The following is a 20,890-nucleotide window of genomic DNA, read 5'->3' as shown; positions in this document are numbered from 1 at the left end:
TTCTTTATAGTGGTACAATGGTATTTATTTCTGATTTCACTACTGATTGCTGTAAGCTCCTTAATTTGCTGAGGTGTGACCCCTCCCCCTCCATTCTTACAGTTGTACTTTATCTTCAACATTGATAGTAGACAACAGAAAACAGGGGACAGCCTTTCTGGGGAGCCATACAGTATCACTGACCTGGAAGAACTCTTGAGATCATTGTGCTCCTGTGGAAAGAGAGACCCAAAGACGGTGAAAGACACAGCAGAAGGAGACAGAGCTGTACCTTACCCCTCAGGCTGGAGCTCACCTTTCTTGCTGATACAGTCCTACATACTGTGTGATGGTGGGCTCTGCTGGTGTACAGCACACCCTCTGCCACCCCAGGCTCTACAAGATCTTCCAGTTCCCAGCAGCCTGGCGCACTCGCACCTGGGAAAGGTGCTGGCTTTCTCAGAACGCATTCCAGAAATGTGGGGGTCTCTCACGATCGGGTGCCCGTCACAAGGAGCTTCTCTCTGGGCTGTTAGTCGTGTGGAGCAATCTGAGACTCTATGTGGGTATTTCATGAATAAATAATCCCCAAGATTCAGCGTTTGTAACTGAATCAGGTTGTTTTTTTTTTCTCCTCCTGTTGTTTCTTTTTAAAAAATAATGATGGGACTCAGAAAGGGAGGAAAGGGGAGGGAAAAGAGGAGAATGTCTATTACTGAACAGTCAAGTGTGGGGAAGAAGAAAGATGGCCTCTAAGATCATCTGGACATCATTGTCACTGTGGATGGTAGAGTTGGGACATATACCATCAGGATACTTCTGAGGTTTAAGCCTCACCAGGCCCCAGGCTGAATTGGTTGGGAGTGACATTCTCCAGAGAAACCTTCCCCTAGCTCCAACCTCTTCACCCTAGGTTAGATCTGCATCTTTGCCATATGTTTTCCTGGGGTGCAATGTTTCAGAGCATCCATCAAAGTATCTAATTACATCCTCAGATACAGATCGAGACACAGGCATGAAACAGAGATACACAGGCGCAGATGTAGAAAGTGTCCAAGCATAAGCCTGGGCTTCGGAACAGACACCTCTACCACTGCAGAAACAGATAGCTGTCCTGTGTCTGTTCTATTTAACAAACCTCAAGCCACGGCTGCTTTCCTCTTTCCTGTACCCTTAACCTCCAGCCCACACGGTGAATGTAAGTAAATATTTATCCAGTGTACCAATGCATTCTGAAACATGCTCACCCTTTGTGAAGATCCCCATCTGAGCACTCATCTCTGTTAACTCACTGCATTCTGACCCACATCCCTGTGCTTTGAATGCCATTGCCTGTTTCACAGATGAACAATGGACATCGTCATCAGTTTTCCTTTGTTCCCAAGGCCACAAAGCTAATCAACCTTACCCACCCGCTTCCTCTGAGCCTTTTGCCCTGCCCTTATTCAGAGAGCAGCTGCAGCATGCTCAGTGCACCAGGAGATGTGATCAAGGAGTCTCTTAGTATGCAGGAAGTTACAAGCTACTCAAAGACACAAGATGCTCACAGGAAGCTGTGAGACCACTCTGCTCAGCAATCTATTCTCTCCATCTAAATTAGCGCACACGATAATTGCTAGAGGAAGGGGAATATGAAGTGTCAGCTTGAACCCAACTCGCACAATCATTGGCAAAAAAAGAATCATAAAGAGGAAGCCAGGACCCCAAGGAGACTGGGCTTAGACACTACTGGGATGGACCTAGGTCGGTTGCCTGGGTTCTCTGCCAGTCTTCTCAAATCTGAAAGGGACAAGTACTATATTTGTGGATATACACCTTTTCATATTGAGGTAAAAATTGGAAAATAAGAGCACTCTATGGGCCTAAGGCAAGAATTAAATGAGGTAGCTCATATGAGATTAGAGTCCTGACTTTCCAGTAGATGTCAGGTGTTTTATTACCATTGCATGGGATGCATTCTCTCCCTGCAAAGCATGATTCACCTCCACAGCTGTCCCAGCAAATGTCTGCCTTGCTTAGTTAGTTGTTCCATTGCTGTGAAGAGATACCATGACCGAGGTGACGCATGAGAGCATTTAACTAGGGTTTGCTTACATGTAGGAGGAGCGCATAACCATCACGGTGTGAAGCATGGTGATACAAAGGCAAACTCAATTATCAGGATATTAGTAACCCCGTTGTTTAAATAAGTAGCTGGAAGCTTGAAGTTGAGAGACTTGTTTAAAAACAAACAAACAAACAAACAACAACAACAACAACAAACCCTTACAGCTTGTGTGGCTGTTCCTCTGCTGCAGGATAGTTTGATTCCGGACAAGCCTTTTCCCATGCAGGATGCGAGTCCTGCAAGGGATACTGAGAAAGAGAGTTGGGACAAAAGCTTGACTCCAATCATGTAGTTGTTGCCTCTTCCTCCCCCTCCCCCCCCCCCCAGCTCACAAAACAAAGTTTCATGTTGTTACCAGAGAGTGATTAGTGAGCATCAGTGGGGGGCTTGTCACTGTCTGGGCTCTGAGTCATACATTCACACCTCTCTCTGAGAGGCACGGACCTTTCCTGGTGTCTATTAACAGCGAGCCATGCCAGCATCTGTTCCCAGCCGCCCTGCCTAATGCTTACTCTGCGTGGTTCACAGGCTCACAAAGCTGAATGGTACCCAGATGAAGCAACTGCCCCTGACCAGCCAGGTGAAGGGGGCTTCAGTCTTACCCAATCTGTTGGAGTCTCTAGTTTAAAACCAGAATTTTCCAGTGGGAAAAGGAGCAGAATTAGAGTAGGGAGCTAGATATAAAGAGGTATATGTAAGATACAAGAGCTAGATACAACTTTGGACATGTTTAGATAGTTTCTAGGCATTGGGAAAGAGACCAAGTTACAGAGAAGCTAAATATGATCTAGAATCATCCTTAATCTAGTACCTGTCATGCAATAAGTACTCAAATATTTATTGAATAAATTAACAGTGTGTTTTAAAGTTTCAAGAACACCTTTGTATATATCAAGCTATTGTAGTTTTATAACAGTCTAGAGTTGTAAGCAAAGCAAATATAGCTCACATTATAAAGATAAGGTAGAGTTTGAGAGGGGGCTTCATGTAGGAGAACGAATATGAGTTTTGGAAGTGGGCAACACTGAATGCAAAGTTTTTATAACTCCACATTAAAAGCATGAATGTCTTAGCACCTTGTGCTGCTGTAAGAAAACATACAGAATGGTTGCTTTATAAAGAATAAAAATATGTTTCCTAGAGTACCAGCAGGGCAATTGTCTGCTTTGATCCTGGTCTTTGCTCCCAAGATGTCATTTGAAAGACTGTGTCCTCTGAATAGGTAGAAAGTAATGTCATCTAACACCTGGGGGGGTGCTCAAAGGGCAAGAGTCTTCCACTAGGATATCTGATTCTATTTCCAGGGTCTCAACCCTCAAAACACCATCACCTCAGGACGGCCCCATATGTAAAGCATGTTGGCTGGGTAATTACGTTTTTAAATGAATTTTGGATGCATTTCAAACTTGGAAGTTAGCAATGTCCTTTAAAGGAGAGGGAATGACACATAGATATGGGGAAGAAGTCCTTGAAATAGTAGAGGCAGATATTGGGTCATAAAGTTCCAAGCCATGGAAATAAGGAAAGCTAAGAGTGCTCTTCAGGAGCTTTGAAAACACAAAATTGCTCCCTATCTAGTGCTGAATGACTATGGCTCTGTCAAGACCTTGATCTTCTTCAACTTAAAATGTCCAGACCTGGGACACAATTCATTTAGCTTACCCACTTTGTAGTATTTTCTTTGCAGCTGAAATAAAGAGCCACAGGGTTTGGACCTTCTATTCCTATTTTGGTTCATAGTGTTGTGGACCACATGCACTTAGGGGCCAGGAGTTACTGTGGGGATTGTGTAAATTGCAAAAAAAAAAAAAAAAAAAAGCTCTTTCCATCCATCTTTCTCTAAGTTATAGAGGAACTAGACACTGATAGTTGCTTATTGCCCTAACTGCTATGGAAGCTCTGAGCTACTACTAACAATTTGTTGATGCTTAACTGTGGCATGGAGGAACTCCAGCGGGTATGTGTGTACAGACTCCCCTTGCCTGAGTGACCAGAGAAAGTGACACAACTCCCCAAAAATCTACTCTGTGCAGTTATCCAAGGGAAAGAATCATAGTTAGTTTACAAAGCTTTAGAAAATCAAAAACAATTGCATAGGAAAAAACAAAATAAAAAGACCCTACACTATCCTTTGCATATAGCACATGCCCAGGAAATCATTAATGGGGAAGACAGTATTGATGATGGCAGTAATGTTTGTCATGGGCTAGATTCTCATGCAGGTCTCCTGTACCCTGACCTTACACTATTGGCCCAGCTTGCCTCCGTCTCTGGGGGCACCCACTGAACCCTTTATTCACCCCCAATTTCATGCTACTGGGGCAGCTCAGAAGTACATACAGAATGTAACAACCCCAAAACCTAAACTCAGGCCAGAATGATGGGTTGAATTCTCAAGCCTTAAGGAAAAAAAGGCAGTGTCTGCCCTGACCTCCTTTTCTCTCTTGTGCTTAGTTGCTTCATTTCCTGTCTGGACATAATCGCTCCTCTTGGCTTAGCAAGAGTCCTGTGTCAGGCCTTCTGTCTTAAGCAGAGCTCCCCATGTGTACGGTGCTTATGCAGAATTGATCTTTCTAAGAGCTAGCAGTCTGCTCATTTGTAGTCTTTAGGTCCTGCAGAAAGGTGACATCTTTTGCTTATTTCTTTTTTTAACTTGTTTTTTTCTCTGTCATTCTTTTATTTTCCAGTCCATGTCTTTCACTTACCCTCTTTCTTCTTAAATATTTCTCATCTTCTCCTTGCCTCTCCTCTTTCTATGTATTTTCTCACTCCTTTATTTCTCCCGTTTATTCTGTCTCGTCATTTTTATGTCTCTTTACATATACTTCTTCTGTCCCCATTTGACTGTCCGTTACTCACTATGCTTGTATCTCTTCCCTTGCTGGGCTGTCTACCCATCTGTCTGTCTTCCTATCGACTTTCTGCTTCTCTTTACTATCTCTGGGTGACTATGTCTGCGCCTCCGTTTCTTTCTTTGCCTAGGTGCTTCTCTGTGCTTGTCTCTTTTTCCTGATCTAATTTTCTCAGATCCCCTCTCCTTTTGTCTGTATCTCCTTCTGGCTCTTGCCTTTTCTAATACCTCTGATTGTGTTTACATTTTAAAGTGTTGTGTCTTCCCAACATCTTCAACTCTTTCTGTGTCTTTAAACATGGGTAGTCTCCTAAGGATTTCATTTTATAACTGTTACCCCCCCCAAATACTCATCTCTTCACTCTATGCTAATCTAGGGACAATCACACAATTCTGCCTATGCAATCTCCACCACCTCTTTATACAGAACCAAACATGAAGGACCTAGAATGGGAATGCAGGGCCACAACAGGGAGCAGCATGTCCTACTTAGACAGAATGTTTACAAAAGTATAAATTTCATGGAGCCTGCATCTATGCTTTCTGTGTTTGTTTGTTTGTTTGTTTGTTTCATTTCAACACAATTACCTAACCCATATTCTGTCATTCTCTGCCTTGGGAACTATATAGGCATGAATAAATCCTAAACTCTTTCCCCCGAAAGCATATACTCTCCTTAGTAGACAAGGGAACTGGTAATGACATTCAGTTATGTCATAGATTTAAGCAGTGTACCCACAAGATACAGGAATTCAATCTAGCAAGTAGAGAAGGTTCTATGAAAGACATAACAATAAGGTGTAGTGAAAAGGATTTGTCTGTGGTCGCTGCTGTATCCCAGGACATAGAACAGGATTTAGTACATATTAACTAGCTAATCAATAAACAGGTAAGATGTATGTGCACATGAATGAATGGATGAACGAATAAAAGAATTTAATCAGTTTTCAAGGTGTCTTGGTATTTCATCAGGAAAATAATTCTGAGATAAATATCTTAGATAGAAAGGAAAATGTGATTAACATTCAGATGGCATGCAGGTCATAAGGCAATAATTGAAACTGCAGGTTTTATAGCATTTTAAACTTTAGATTTTTAGGAATACAGGTGTTGAATAAATTAAGTATATGCACTCTATACTGCTTGCCACCCTGAAAACTCCTAAGTAAGAGACACTTCATGTTCCAAGCACAGATTAACACTCTTGACTGAACATACTGACACATGTTCCATCATCTTGGCTGGACTCTCTTCATCCTCCTGATGTAAGCATCGGCCACTGCCAGGCCTGAATCTTTAGTATCCTTTAGTCACAGAGAACTACATTACCGAACGATACCCACTTGTTCTCTTCTGGTTAGCAGTCCATTCAACAGCCAAAGGATGTGGGAATGTGAAGGCCCAGGTGCTTTGTTATCATCTGTGATGTCAATAAATATCCTCTTGAGACCCTGAACTAAACATGGTATCAACTGATGCTTTACTGTAGATCCTTTGCCAAGTCTTGACTTGCTCTCTTTGTACAAATTCACCTCTCAAGAGGATTCCCCAGTCATCCCCCTGAGTGCAACTGTATTCCAGAATCTGCTTTTATAATGACTGACCTAAGGTTCAGTATTCAAATAATAAGAAGCAGGAAACCATGCAATATAAAATATGAGAGTAGAGTAAATATGGTCAAACAGCAGTCAAAAAGGTTCTCTACAGGAATATAGCTGATAGGATGAGTACATGAATAAATATATTTATGTGAATAAGCATATTGTCATTGCTGTAAAGAGACACCATGACCAAGGCAACTTATAAGAACAACTTTTAATTGGGGCTGACTTACAGGTTCAGAGGTTTAGTCCATTATCATCAAGTCAGGAACATGGCAGCGTCCAGGCAGGCATGATGCAGGAGCTACTGAATGTTCTAATCTCTTGTTTCAGTGGCAACTAGGAGAGGACTATCTATTAATGGAAAGCCTAAGACTCAAGTAGTGTTCAATCCACACACTGGCTGTCTCAGTTGGTATTTAGTATAAGCCAGAATCCTGAAGAAGTAGACTGTAATGTTAGTGAGAGAATGGAATTGCCAGTGACAGCAAGAGGCAGCACACAAAGAGCAAGGTTCCTTCTTCCCTGTCCTTTGGACAAGCTTCTAGCAAAAGGTGTGGCCTAGATTAAAGGTGGAGCTTCCTATCTCAAAAGGTATGCACTACAGGTGTATCCTCTCATGTCAGAAAACCTGGATTAAAAGTGGGGCTTCCCACTTCAAATAATTGAATTGAGAAAACATCCTTACAGGTGTACCCAGCTGCTCAGGTAGCAGTTAATTCCAGAGGTAGCCCAAGTGATAACTAAGAAGGGTCATCACAAATAGGCATCCAGGGAAAAGATTTTGAAGAGCCTTGAGGGCCGAGGGAAGTACTTTAGGTGTCCTTCTGGAAGTACAGAGGAGTTATTGAACAGAGGAATATCTAATTAGAGCTGGATTTACCAAGTTCACTGCCAATCATTATAATACTCAGACTGAAGAGAGAAAGATTAAAAACAGAAAATGAGTTTAGAAACCCAACCTGAGAACTATAGGCTTGAATGGAAAAAGAGTGAGAAACATCATTGCTGCTCTCTGTCACCAGCTGTTTCTGTTCTTACATTTGCCTTTCCTTTCTGCCATTCTGGGAAGAGCAACATCTCATGGCAGAAAACATTCCTGATTCCCACCTCCAGTGGGACACCCTTACCACTCGCTGTATCTTTAAGACTCTTGTCTAATCTAGTACAAGCATATTATTACCCTTTAGGAAGCTCTTTATTCATAAAATAGCAAGAGAAACTTTCATCTATATTGTTCATATTATAGAATCCATCTTATGGAATCCCACCATGTTTTTGGCAGATCTGTACGTAAGAGGAACCTCATTTGGAGAGAATTCTGTCACCTTCCCAACCATAGTTGTTGACAGATTTAACAATCTGAGCTTCATGACATGGTTTGAAAACAATCATTTCTGGTGTCCTAGGGCTAGAATTTTGTGCTTCTGGTTAGGTCTTGCATTTATAGCCTAGGCAATTTGGAGATAAATCCTACAACATTTGTAGCCTCAATTGTATAAATCCAGGTCAGAATAAAACAGCTGTTGTACAGAGTTTTTTGAGACCCATATAAACATGTGGTCAAAGAACAGAGTTTTGTGTAGATTGAATGTCCTTTGAGTGGGGCAACTAGTTGGAACATGATACAAACGGCCACAATGTAAGCTAGTCCTTAGGTATTTTACAGTGTAAGTTCTTGGTAGTCCTTAGGAAAGAAAATTCAAATTTCTAAGATACAGCTGTTCTATTGGCAAAGCTGAAATCTCATAACCACCCACCTTCCATAATTGTGGGACTAACTGAAATAATACGTGAAGATGTAAATCTCCTTTTCCTTATCACAACAGGAGGGAAGCACCATGCATGCCACCATTGCCTCCCTTTTATTCGCATTATTTTCCAGATTAAAGAAAAAAATGAATAATTATTTCTAATGTGTTGTACTCATATTGATAAAAAGCAATAAAAAAACAAACAATTATATAGCTATTTCTGAGGTTTAACCATCCCTTTTTCATTTTTCCCAAGGGAAGAAGCAATGTTGTCCACGTACTTTGAAACCATCAATGACCTGCTGTCCTCCTTTGGTCCAGTCCGTGACTGCTCAAGGAACAATGGGGGCTGTACCCGTAACTTCAAGTGTGTGTCTGACCGCCAGGTGGACTCCTCGGGATGTGTGGTGAGTGTTCTTTAGCTCAGGAGCTCTTCATGCACACGGGACCCTCTCTGCAAGGGGAAGTGGATGGAAGTAAAACACTGTAAAGCAGCATCTCTCAATCTGTGCATTATGACCTCCTTGGGGTCAAATGACTCTTTCACAGGGGTGTCCTAGACAATTAGAAAATACACACACACACACACACACACACACACACACACACACACACACACACGTATGTGTGTGTATGTATATATACACACATAATAGTAGCAAATTTATAAAATTACAATTATGAAGTTGCAACAAAAATAATGTTATGGTTGGGGAATCACCATTAACATGAAAAACTGTATTAAAGGGTCACAGCATCAGGAAGGTTGAGACTTGCTAGCTCAAACTTACTACCTTTGTGTCCCTTCAAATATCAGGCTGTTCACCTCTTCTGCGAGGTGGGATCATTAAACCCACCACTTCGAATTTTTAGAAAAATAAAATGAGATAGTATAACGTAAGTGTCCTTCATGGGAGGCTCCGAATTCTAGAAGCTCATGGTGCTTTTGATATTAAAACACAACCTGTCTTAGCTCCATGAACACAATGCATGCAGGGGAAGTCGATAAGATGGAAATAGTACCCAGTGTAGATTCTTTGGTATGGTTTAGATGATGTTGCAGAGACTCAAAGTTGATAATAGGCTTTTTTTTTGAGAAGTTGGTTTTAGAAATGGCTTTTGGAAAGTATGCCTCTGTTGGTATTAAGAAAATGATGCAGACGGCTAAAGCAGTGGGTTAGTTTAAAGGAAGGAAATGTTTTCTTGCTTGCGATTCCAGTATCTAGTATAAAGTAGGGATACAGGAGAAGTTAGGAGAAGGTACCTGTTGCCTATGAAAATACATTCCAAACTTAATGATTTTTTTTGGGGGGGGGGGTAAGGATTGCCTAAGGTAGTTGTTTGAATTTTAGGTTTCTGAGCTACAATTATAGGTGGGATTATATCGCGTGAACTTGAAGTTTTATCAAGGAAATGTGTGTGCACGTATGCATAGGTGTGTGAATGTGTTGAAGTGGGGGCAGTTCAAACGTATGCTTCAGAAGCAATGGTATTGCCAGACAGGCTCAGCCGGGCATTCAGGTCTCTTCATTTGGCTCCTTTCCAACCACTCCATGCACATCATTCACCACTTGACTTCAGCCTACACTAGAGCCAAATGGACCTGATTAGATGCAATTGTTTGAACATGCTGCTTATTTAGGGCTTCTTGCCCTTCACTTAGAGTCAATTTCTCTGTCAACCCTTGGAGCAAATAAGTGGACAAGCTTTCAGATATTCGTACTTTCTGAAGACATCCCCTCTCCCACCCAGGAAGTAATAGAGATCTTAGTACTTTCTGTACCTAACTTTCTTGCTTGCACTAGGTTTGTCTCAACCAATAAGCCAAGTGACACCCCAGGAAATCTGTTGATTCAACTCAGTACACCAGCAATATTCATCATAGAACAGGAAGCATAGGGGGTCAGAGGCAATGATAGGAGTCACTACTCTGGACTAAGTTCTCCAAATGAGACTAAAAAGGAGATGACCCAGATGACCCAGATGACCCATCTGTATAGCAGTGGAGAAATAACTGAACCTAGGAAAGATGTAAAAGAAGATTTTAGAATCCAAGAAGATGTGATGAACCTGGAGTTTACATCAAGAGATCAACAGGTCTTCAGAGGTAGGTGAAGAGTTTAGTCACTTCAGTTTTCAGGATTATAAGTGACAGGAAGTTGACACAAGAGTAGTTGAGGCAAAGGGGCAGGGGAACGCATTGCCAAAGGCAATGTTCAGGTACTCATGGCCTCAGAGACTCAAGCAACTGAATTAGAATCACTCTCCACTTTCTCCCTCTGCTTTCTTCCGTGTCACGTCATTCTGTGACCTACTACAGCTTCTCTACCCTGAGTCTTGTGGACAAAAACAGCCCTTTCTTAATGACAGACTCTGGATTATCACATTGGGCAAACTTGATTCTCACCCATAGCCATTCACCAGTAAACCCTGTGATCAAGGGGCTGGGCCAGACACAGCTTCACGTGAGTCATGTGGGATATTTCAACCAAGAGGCTGCTGCATTGGAAACATGTTGCTCAGATAGGTACAGATATAGACAACCAGGGAAATCCAAGTCCCCGAAACTGGAAGAGTTTTTCTGTGTGCTGTGCATGCGTATGCATTAGTGGTCTGATTTGGAACATTGTAGCTAACTCTTCAGACTTCACGCTGGAAAACTGAGACCCAGTAAGGGAGAGGGCGATCTCCTCATACTGCAGCACTGATCAGTGGACAAACAATTCCAAAGGATTTTTCCAAATTTGTGTCTCCTGAGCATGATAGTGGCTTCTCTGAAAAGAATGGCATCGTTTCTCATTCCTCGGATACTTAAGCTTCATCTTCATTAGGGTTGGGGTCCCTTAGCAATGACATTCAGAAGGCAGAAATGAGACTGAGGGCTCCGTGGTGTGCTGTGCCTGTCTAGGAGTGGGGTTTCTCTCTCCTCTCATTAACATTAACTGAAAAAAAAAGTAAGAGGAGAACAGGAGAAATCCAATAGCCCGCTATGTTTTAGGGGATTTCTCTCTAGAATAAGAGGCCACTTTTAAAACTCTTGGATGCAATGGTTATTAGCAAACTCTGCTGCATGAAATAGATAGGATAATAGGCCATTCAAGGCTTAACACTTGTTTATTTTACATGCATCACCTCCTAAAAAAAAAAAACTTCATCTGGTATTTAAAAAAAATCACACATTATATTGTTTGTGTCTGTGTGTATGTGTGTGTGTGTGTGTTCATATACATAGAGTTGCACATTTGTGTGCTTGTATGTAGATGCTAGAGGACACCCTCTGGTATCTATCCTCAGGCTCTCTCACCTTTCCATTTTCTTTTGAGGTAGGATTTCTCACTGGCCTGAGCCTATAAGGATAGGCTGGCCGTATCTGCACGTCTCTGACTACCACAGCACTGGGTTCACAAGCACATATGAAAAGAGCTCAATCTCTCTCAGTCTCTCTCCTCTCTCTCTCTCTCTCTCTCTCTCTCTCTCTCTCTCTCTCTCTCTCTCTCTCCACTCTCTGCCATCTGGGTTGTCTCCCTAGCACCATTATACTTTGCATTTAAACAAACAAACAAACAAAACAAGCAATCCCTCACAGCTAAAGTGCAGCATGGGTTCCCTTCCTGGATGAATAAATGAGTCTATGGGGGAACCCAGTGTCTTTCTAAGGTTTTACCACCAGGTGGCAGGATAGAGGATAAAGTCCACATCTTCCATGTCCTTCCTAGGGCCAATCCATTTGGAGCTGTTGTCCTGACAAGCAGAGAGGCATTGATCTGAGTGAGAAGGATTTCAGTCATAACTTAAACATTAGCTAGCTGGGAATCAACACTGACTTCTCCGTTTCTTAATACTTCCAAACAGAACAATAGTATTTAAATGCACAGATTTTTTTTTTTTCCCCTGTAGAATGAAAGAACACAGCAGAGGGATGGGAGATAGTTCAATGCTTTCTGTCTGATCAAGAGCACGGAGATCTGGTCCTCAGATGCCACATAAATCCTGGGTCGGTATGTCAGCCTCCCTGTAATTACAGCCTCAGAGGGCAGACAAATGAGATCCCTGGAGCAAATTGACAACTAAGACTAGCTAAATCATCAAGCTCTGAATTTGCCTAAGTGACCCTGCCTCAAAGAATAAGGTTCAAAAAAGAAAACAACAGGGAAAGATTCCTGATTGGTCCCCTATATGTGCATGCACCTATGTAAATGTATCCTCACACATATGCAGACACAAATATGTATATGCACACATGCTATATATTCAAATGCATGATAAAAAAATTTAAATAGCTCAATGGACAATAATTTGGGATTTACAAAATACCATTTCTCTATGAGACAATACGATATTAATAATGCTTGTATATAGTGCTAAGATATTGGGGCCAGACAAATTTATGAGCACCTGAATTGAGGAGAGTCCTCCATGATGTTTCTGAAAACTGAGTATCATTTTCGACCTCCTATATCTATTGGGAGTAGAAAATGAACTTTAGTCAATTCTATATTTCCTTTTTTGTTTTGTTTTGTTTTTTTGTTTTGTTTTGTTTTGTTTTGTTTCCAAGACAGGGTTTCTCTGTGTAGCCCTGGCTGTCCTGGAACTCACTCTGTAGACCAGGCTGGCCTGCAAGTGCTGGGATTAAATGTGTGCACCACCACTGCCCGGCTAAATTCTGTATTTCTTTAACCTCGCCTTTTTTCTAAGCATTCCTAGGGAGTCAAGATGATGTGTGGTGTTGTGCCATCACCTCTGGTTGCTACCTGCTATTTGTTCTGCCCCCATCCACCATTGTCTTAAATTTCTGGTACCTATTAGAATACATATGTTCTCACCTGATTCATAGGTATGTGATTTATGCTGGTATCTGCTGCTTGGTATTCTTCATCTCACTGTGAGGTCATATAAGACTATATGGCTCTACCTATACAACAGCTTTTCCCTACCAAGCTAGCGAATAAGAAATATCCACTCACCTTTATATGCCATCCTTATCAGAGCAACATTGTTCAAAGCTCTCTTATTCTATACTTGCTATGAAGGGATTTGTAGTCCATGGTTTTCCTAAAAGTACATGCAGTTGACCAGTCCTGCCATTAGTGAGAAAGATTCACACATACCACTAGTCCGGAAAGGCAAGTAAAGCACAGACTCCCTGACTTTGCCTTCAGAGCCCTCAGACTCACCTGGTGGGTGAGTGTGTGTGTGTGTGTGTGTGTGTGTGTGTGTGTGTCTGTGTGTGTGTGACCAGGGTTTGAGTACAAGCCTTGTTCCTGCTAAGTGAGAACTCTACCACTGAGAGATAATCCCCAAACAGAGCACTTGATTTTATAACAGTCCTCCATCCCCTTTATCCACTTATGTGATTAACCTGATAGGAGCAGAGCATCAAGTCCCATTTCAGGAGAATTGCTAGCAATTACAAGGTTCTCTATTGACTTTCAACATTCTTTCCGAACTCATATGGTCTGTACTTCTTCCCAGTGAAAGGAAGACTGCTTATATAATACAGCACAGCTCCTTGGCTTGCCTTCCTGTTTCCTTTGACTCTGTGATGATGATGATTGTTATTATTAGTAGTAATATTGATAACTTTGTAGTGCACTAACACAAGATGACCTTGAATTGTGACTTGCGATTATCAGATGGGTAGAAAAATATATCAGCCTAACAATGAATACACACTAATTGTTAAAATCAATGAGCATGCTGTGTTATCTTACTTTACACAAAAAAGGGAGCTTAAATGTGGGATTAACATAAATGATGGACTGACCTCAGAGCTGGCTGTTCTCATGGATTGCCCAACCATACCCAGTGCATCATAGGAGCCCTGAAATAAGGAAGAGGATCACTAGCCTACAGAACAGTAAGATGAGTAATGTGTGTTGTCTTAAATAACCAAGTTGTGGTACTAAGTAACAATGCAAATACAATATTAATGTAGTCTGAAAATAGTATGGGGGTTAATGGAGTAGACAAGTTATAAAGACAGTTTGTATCTTTTTTTTTTTTAATTATTAAGCATTTCTGAAGAATCCTTACTTCTTGACTAGGCATGGAAGAAGTAATAATTAAACACTGGCAGGGGAAGAGAACCCAAAGTAGAAAGATCACCAATATGCAAGCACCATCAGCAGGGCAGAATTGTGGATGCTAGCTGTGTGTTTATTGGTTGTCTGGCAGCTTTACAGAACACAGGAAACTAAAGCAAAGGAAAACACCTAATCCTGCCATGCCCAAGCCTTCCATCACCATCTCTGAGAGGCCATTGCTCCTGAACTATTCATCTTCTTTTTGTCTTTGAGTTGTCTCAGTTTTCTCGGCATAGGAAAGACACCTTGGGACTGGCCTAATACCAGGCAATCCAAGTTCGTCCTCCTGATATCACAAAATGTTAACTGGGGTTACTATCCTCTATTTAGATAAAAATCACAAAGAGGCAACAAGGGAAAACCTTTTTCTGTGTTGACATCCCTGAGCTCCTGAGTCCTGAGGGCTTTCAAACCTCTGGGGCTTTAACTCTGAGACCTGAGAGGTAGAAATGCATGACTGTAAGCTTTTAAAGCTAGAGACTTATAGCTCTAGGCACTCAAGTCAGAGCAAGCTCTAAGTCTTTAATGCCAGCAGCTACGGACTCTGGGAATCAGGATCTTTATACTTATCAGGGCTAGGGATAGAGCTCCTAAGTATGGATAAAACGACCCTCAGTTCTTAGTCCTTCTCAGCTCTCTGGAACTCTCCCAGTCACCTAGTTTTACTGTTTTCACTCTAAGTTTTTTTTTTCTAATTAGTATTTTAAGTTAACATGCAAAGTAATAGGTTCATTATGTCTTCATAAACTTTTTACCTTCATAGTCTTACACATACCCCTCAGCCTCTGCTGCCAACCATTCTCTGTGACTCTTCATTGCCTTTTTAGCTGCCAAGTAAGCTGAAGGCAGAGGCCCAGAGGCTTCTAGTCACTTCTCAGATACCTTCTAACTTCTGTCGCCATCTGCAGCCTCATTCTAGAAGCCTAGAATTTTGTCTGCTTTTAATGTTATATATCTAGCTTGTTCTCAACCCATGCATGGTAAAGGCCACAAGTAGGTGAACAGAAATGAGGACATGACCATTCCTAGGTATGGATGATAGAAAGGATTTTATTGTAGCTATATGGGAAAGAACAGCCAGGGCATCTGGAAGGGATCAGACAGAATATAGCCAACAGAATACACTGGACCATGACAGGAGGGGAGTTGAAAGGAAGAGAAGAGAAAGTAACAAGAGGGGGCCAGGCACTAGGAGCAGAGAATCAATTAGGGAAGCAAAAGAAGAACCAAGATGCCAACAGACACATGGGAACCAAGAAAGCACGTAGACAAAATGACTGAATTATATGTAGGAATCAGTAGCTAAGGGACAGGAAGCAAAGAAGCACTCGGAGGTACTCAGGGACATTTGTCACAAGTTTCATTTGGATGTAACTATAAGAAATAAAGACTACTGAGAATAAGTTTTTTAAGACAGTTTTGTTTTATGTGCATATATGTGGGAGCCTAAAAGTATGTATATGTACCATGTGCATACAGGTGCCTATGGAAGTTAAAAGAGGCCATCTGAACTCCTGAGACTTGAGTTGTGCATGGTGGATGCTGTTTTATGTGGGTTCTAGGAATAGAATCAGGGTCCTGCTTAACCAATGAGCCATCTCCTTAGCTCCTGGCATAATGTTTGATTGGCTCCTAGTGTTTTTGTTTGTTTGTTGGGATTGGTGTCATTCCTCTGTGTTTGTGTGTGTGTGTGTGTGTGTGTGTGTGTGTGTGTGTGTGTGTGTGTGTGTGTCTAGGGAGAGATAGATAGAGATATACACTGGAGAAGAGGCTCCTAAACTAGGTTGCAAAGAGTAAAATAAAACAGAACTTGTTTATATAGACAAAAAGAACCATGGCCTGTTTCTGCATACTTTCTAGTGCATGAGAGAGACACAGTCTTATTTGTCTATATCTTCTATTTCTACCTGACTAGCATGAACTGTTACTTGAGTTTTGGACCTTTGCCATTCTGATTGGTATAAAGCAGAATCTCGGGCTTGTTTTTGATTTGCATTTCCCTGATGACTAAGGATGTCGAACATTTCTTTAAGTGCATAGTAAAAATGGCCATCTTACCAAAAGCAATCAACAGATTCATTCGATTCATTCCAATACCCATCAAAACTCCAACACCGTTTTTTTTCTTACAGACACTGAAAGAGCAATTCTCAACTTCAAATGGAAAAGCAAAAACTCCCAAGATAGCTAAAACAATTCTGAATAAGAATCTCTGGAGGAAACACAGCCACTGACCTCACGCTAGACTCCAGAGCAATAGTATAAAAGCCATATGGTATTGGTCTAGAAGCAGACAAGTTGATCAATGAGATAGAACCTAAGACCCAGACATAAAGCCATAAACCCATGAACACTTGATTTTGTCAAAGAAATCAAAACCATATAATTGAAAAAAGAAAACATCATCAACATATGGGTGTCTGCAACTGAATGACTAACTGTAGAAGAATATAAACTGATCCATATCTGCATTTGACAAAAGACCAATGAACAAAATATATAAAGAATTCAAGAAGTTAGACTCCAAAAAACCAAATAACCCCATTAAAAAAAAATGAGGTATGGGGAAAGATAGGAGAGAGGGCCAGAGAGCCAGAAGAGTGAATGTAAATCTGTAGCTTCTGGCAATGGGGATGGGGGCAATCTCTAGAATGTTCCAGAGATCTGGGATGATGGAGGCTCCTGGGAGTCAATGATTGTGACCTTAGGTGAAATACCTAACAGTGGGCATATGGAACCTGAAGAGATGACCTCCAGCAGCAAGTCAGTGGAGGGATGGGAACACCAGACCACATATAAAACTTTCAACCCCAAATTGGTCCTGTATGAAAGAAATAGAGGAACAAAGATGGAGTAAACACTGAAGAAATTTCTGTCCAGTGACCAACTCAACTGGGGACCCATTACATGGGTCAGCACCAATCCCTGACACTATCAGCAATGCTATGTTGTACTTGCAGACGGAAGCCTAGCATAACTGTGTTCTGAGAGGCTCCACCCAGTAACTAACTGAGACAGATGCAGATACCCACAGCCAAATATTAGACAGAAGTTGGGGACCCCTATGGGGAAGGATTGAAGGCCCTGAAGGCAATGGCAACTCCAGAGGAAGACCAATGGTGTCAACTAACCTGGACAACTGGGAGCCCCCACAGACTGAACTACTCACCAAAGAGCATTGCACAGACTGGTCAGAGGCCCCTGGCATATATGCAGCAGAGGGATGCCCTTGTCTGACCTCAGTAGGATAGGATGCACCAAATACTGCAGATATTCGATACGTCCGAGGTAGAGGGATACCTGAGGAGGGCATGTTCTCAGAGGCTAGAGGGATAAGGGGAGAAACTCTGTGAGGGCCGATGGGGATGGGTGCAGCATTTGGAATATAAATACATAAGGAAAGAAAACAAAAACAAACAGCAGATTTTGTGACCATCTTACCAGTTGACATACAGTAAAATTGCAGACAAGGACTACTGGCAAGGGAAAGGCAAACTGTAGAGTTTGTCTGTACCAAGCCACCATCTACCTCGAACATGTAAACAAGAAAACAAAGACTCAAAATGATAGAAAAATTATTCTAGTTCAGGCGAAGAGGCAGAAACAGAGTTTAGATGAAATTTCAAGAATCCTCCCTCCCAATTGTATCTTCCAATATTAATGCCCTTTATTAGTCAAGACTTGTGAACTGCTGTAACCAAGAACCCAGTAAAAATACCTTAAAGAAGATTCACTTGGCATAAGATCTCAGAAGATTCATTTTATCAAGGTGGGGAGGGCATTGCAGAACAGAGCAGTTTGCAACACAACTACCAAGAAACAGAGTTTAAAAAAAAAAAAAGATATAGAAAGACTCCATGGCAATTACATATAGACAGTGACTTATTTCGCCAACCTAACTCCTACCTCCTGTCTTTCCTCATCTCTCAATAATGCTAACATATTAAGAACCAACCAAAAGATTAATCAGTTGATTAGGTGAGAGTCCTCTTGATCCAGTTGTCTCTGGAAATGATCTCACAGACAAGTGTGCTTCACTAATCTCCTAAGCATTTATTAATCCAATCAAATTGACAGTTGGGATTAAATAGCAGAGGCTACCTCTCATCAGCTTGACACTTAAACATATTATCCCCCTAAGCCTTAATGGTCCACCTCTGCCCTCCCAAAAGGCTAATATCAATCTCAGAATACAGAAAGCATTTAGTCCACCTCACGAGTCTCAGTAATCTTCATAGTTTCAAGAGATTTCAAACATCCAAAATCAAAACCTCCTCTAAGATGCAAGGCGAATCTTAGCCATAAGTTTCTGTAGAAATCGGGAAAGAAAATTACATACTTTCAATGTCCAATGATGGCACAGAGCAAATATCCCTTTCCCAAAAGGGAGAAGGAGGACATGGCAAAGGGTGTGAGACAGAAGCAAAAGCGAATTGCAGAAGGGCGAGCAACATATGCTGTGGCTCTGTGTCTTGAGTCTCCTGTGATTTGTATATTGATGTGCACTCTGACATGCTTGGAATGCCCTGCTCCAGTGGCTTGGACATTTGCAGCACACACACAAGCTCTATTTCAGTCTGGCTTCACCTCTTGTCTCTATTTTTTTTTTTTTTTTGAGAGAGAGAGAGAGAGAGAGAGAGAGAGACATTCTGTTTTCCTGGCATGTCTAACTCCTGGGATTCTAGCCCTCTCGGGCACTCAATTCAGAGAATCTCACCTTTTGTACATGACCCAGGTCTTTCTTTGACATCTTTAGAGAAGGTTCCATCACATTGTAGTGATGATATTCGAAAGGCCAGCAAAACCAGCAGCAAGTGGATAATACCAAGATTTGCTGCTAACTTCAGTGACCTCTGAGTTCCAAGTGGTTATAACTGAGAAACCTCTTTTCTAGGTGATTATGCATAAGCAGAGTACCCCCTTCCACTCTCTCTTCTCAAGGGGAAGGTTTTCAGATGGGATGATGGTCTCATTTCTTAGAGTCTACAGTGGGTATGGCTTGACGACTTCCAGAGCTGCCTTCAGTGCAAAGTTCTTACTATCTCAGTGCTGTAAATCTGGCCAACAACAGACATGTCACAGCCTGAATGCTATGTTGAATCCAATGTTTCTATATGAAATCAGTCTATCACTGTAAGCTCAGCATCATACAGTGTTTCAAGACAGGAAAACAAAAACAAAAACAAAAACCATAGACAATCCCTTTACCTAAATGTAACAAAGACGGTCTCTTCTCTAAGTCCCAATAGTGTCCTTATCCCCTTTTGAAACCTCATGAGCACAGTATTGTTCACACTTATTTCTACATTCAGGTCATTTGGACCCCCTGTATCATGTTTTGATTACATTATAGGCTTTCTTATGTTGCATCTCCAAACTTTTACAAATTCTTCCCACAAATCAGTTCTAGAGCTATAAGGACCACAGAGTTGGATTTACATACTGCTGTACCCTTAGTGCTGGTACCTATTTTTTTCATTCATTAATTTTCTCTTTTCTGTGGCATCTCTAACATAGCAATCTAAAAAAGAAAATAAAAAAAGGTATGATGGCTTATGGTTCATGATTTCAGAAGAAGCCGTTCATGCCAGAGAAACTGAAACCATGGCAGTCAGTCTGGAAGCCGAGAACGGCAGACACAGAAAAGGGATGAAACAGGAAGAGGAAGACAAGATCAACCCTGGTGACCTGCTCCCTCCAGCTAGGCCCTACCTCTCACTTTTGCCCAGTCAATCATGTTCTGGAAGTTTCACGAGATCTAACAGTTGCTTCGGTCAGACCCCTATTGTTTATTTTCCGTGCAAGCAGAAATGTTTTACTAATCCTCCAGGCATTTCTTTCTCTTTTTATAAAGATTCATATTTTATCTTATCTGTATGAATATTTCACCTCCATGTGTACCTGTGCATCATGCGTGTGGTAATTGCTACCTGTAGAGGCCTAAAAAGGGAGTCAGATCCTGTATTGGATAGTTGTGTGCAACCATGTGGGATTCTAGAAATCAAACCTGGGTCCTCTGTTAGAGCAACCATCTCTCCAGCCCTTCCTGAGCATTTCTCATCACATTCAAGTGAGAACTGTGATTAACTGTCACATCTCACTGTTGACACTGTATCAGATCAAGTAATTTCTCCACAGTATACCTGAATTCAGCATTATAAATGGAAGAGGCAACATACAAAACCAAGAAACTCACTTTGTTTAAACTGTTTTGGAAGACAGTGTTGCATTCAGCTGGGCAGGGATGCTGCTTTCAACAAGTCTCTTTATTTCTTGGTATAAGAAGACCTCCTCAATGATGACTCAGTGATTAAGAGTACTGAGTGCTCTTCCAGAGGTTCTGAGTTCAATTCCCAGCAACTAAGTGGTGGCTCACAACCATCTGTGATGGGATGCAATGCCCTCTTCTGGTGAGTCTGAAGACAGCAACAATGTACTCACATATATTTAATCAGCAAATCTTTTCAGAAGAAGAAAAAGGAGGAGGTGGAGGAGGAGGAGGAGGAGGAGGAGGA

The 20,890-nt window shown here is 41.5% G+C and overlaps 1 protein-coding gene across 3 annotated transcripts in view; it reads left to right on the top strand.

Annotated features, from left to right (window-relative positions):
• The window catches only part of Astn2 (astrotactin 2), a 958,131-nt gene that overhangs the window by 549,183 nt on the left and 388,058 nt on the right, over positions 1-20,890 (top strand). For all 3 annotated transcript variants that reach the window (XM_021201332.2, XM_029539608.1, XM_021201333.2), the window contains one exon: positions 8,549-8,699. In XM_021201332.2, the coding sequence (XP_021056991.1) occupies positions 8,549-8,699 (151 nt within the window). The remainder of the gene's footprint in view (positions 1-8,548; positions 8,700-20,890) is intronic.

Source organism: Mus pahari, chromosome 6, assembly GCF_900095145.1.
Source record: "Mus pahari chromosome 6, PAHARI_EIJ_v1.1, whole genome shotgun sequence".
NCBI classification, from domain to species: domain Eukaryota; kingdom Metazoa; phylum Chordata; class Mammalia; order Rodentia; family Muridae; genus Mus; species Mus pahari.
The sequence above is the reverse complement of the archived record's forward strand: the minus strand, read 5'-3'. Positions and strand labels throughout refer to the sequence as shown.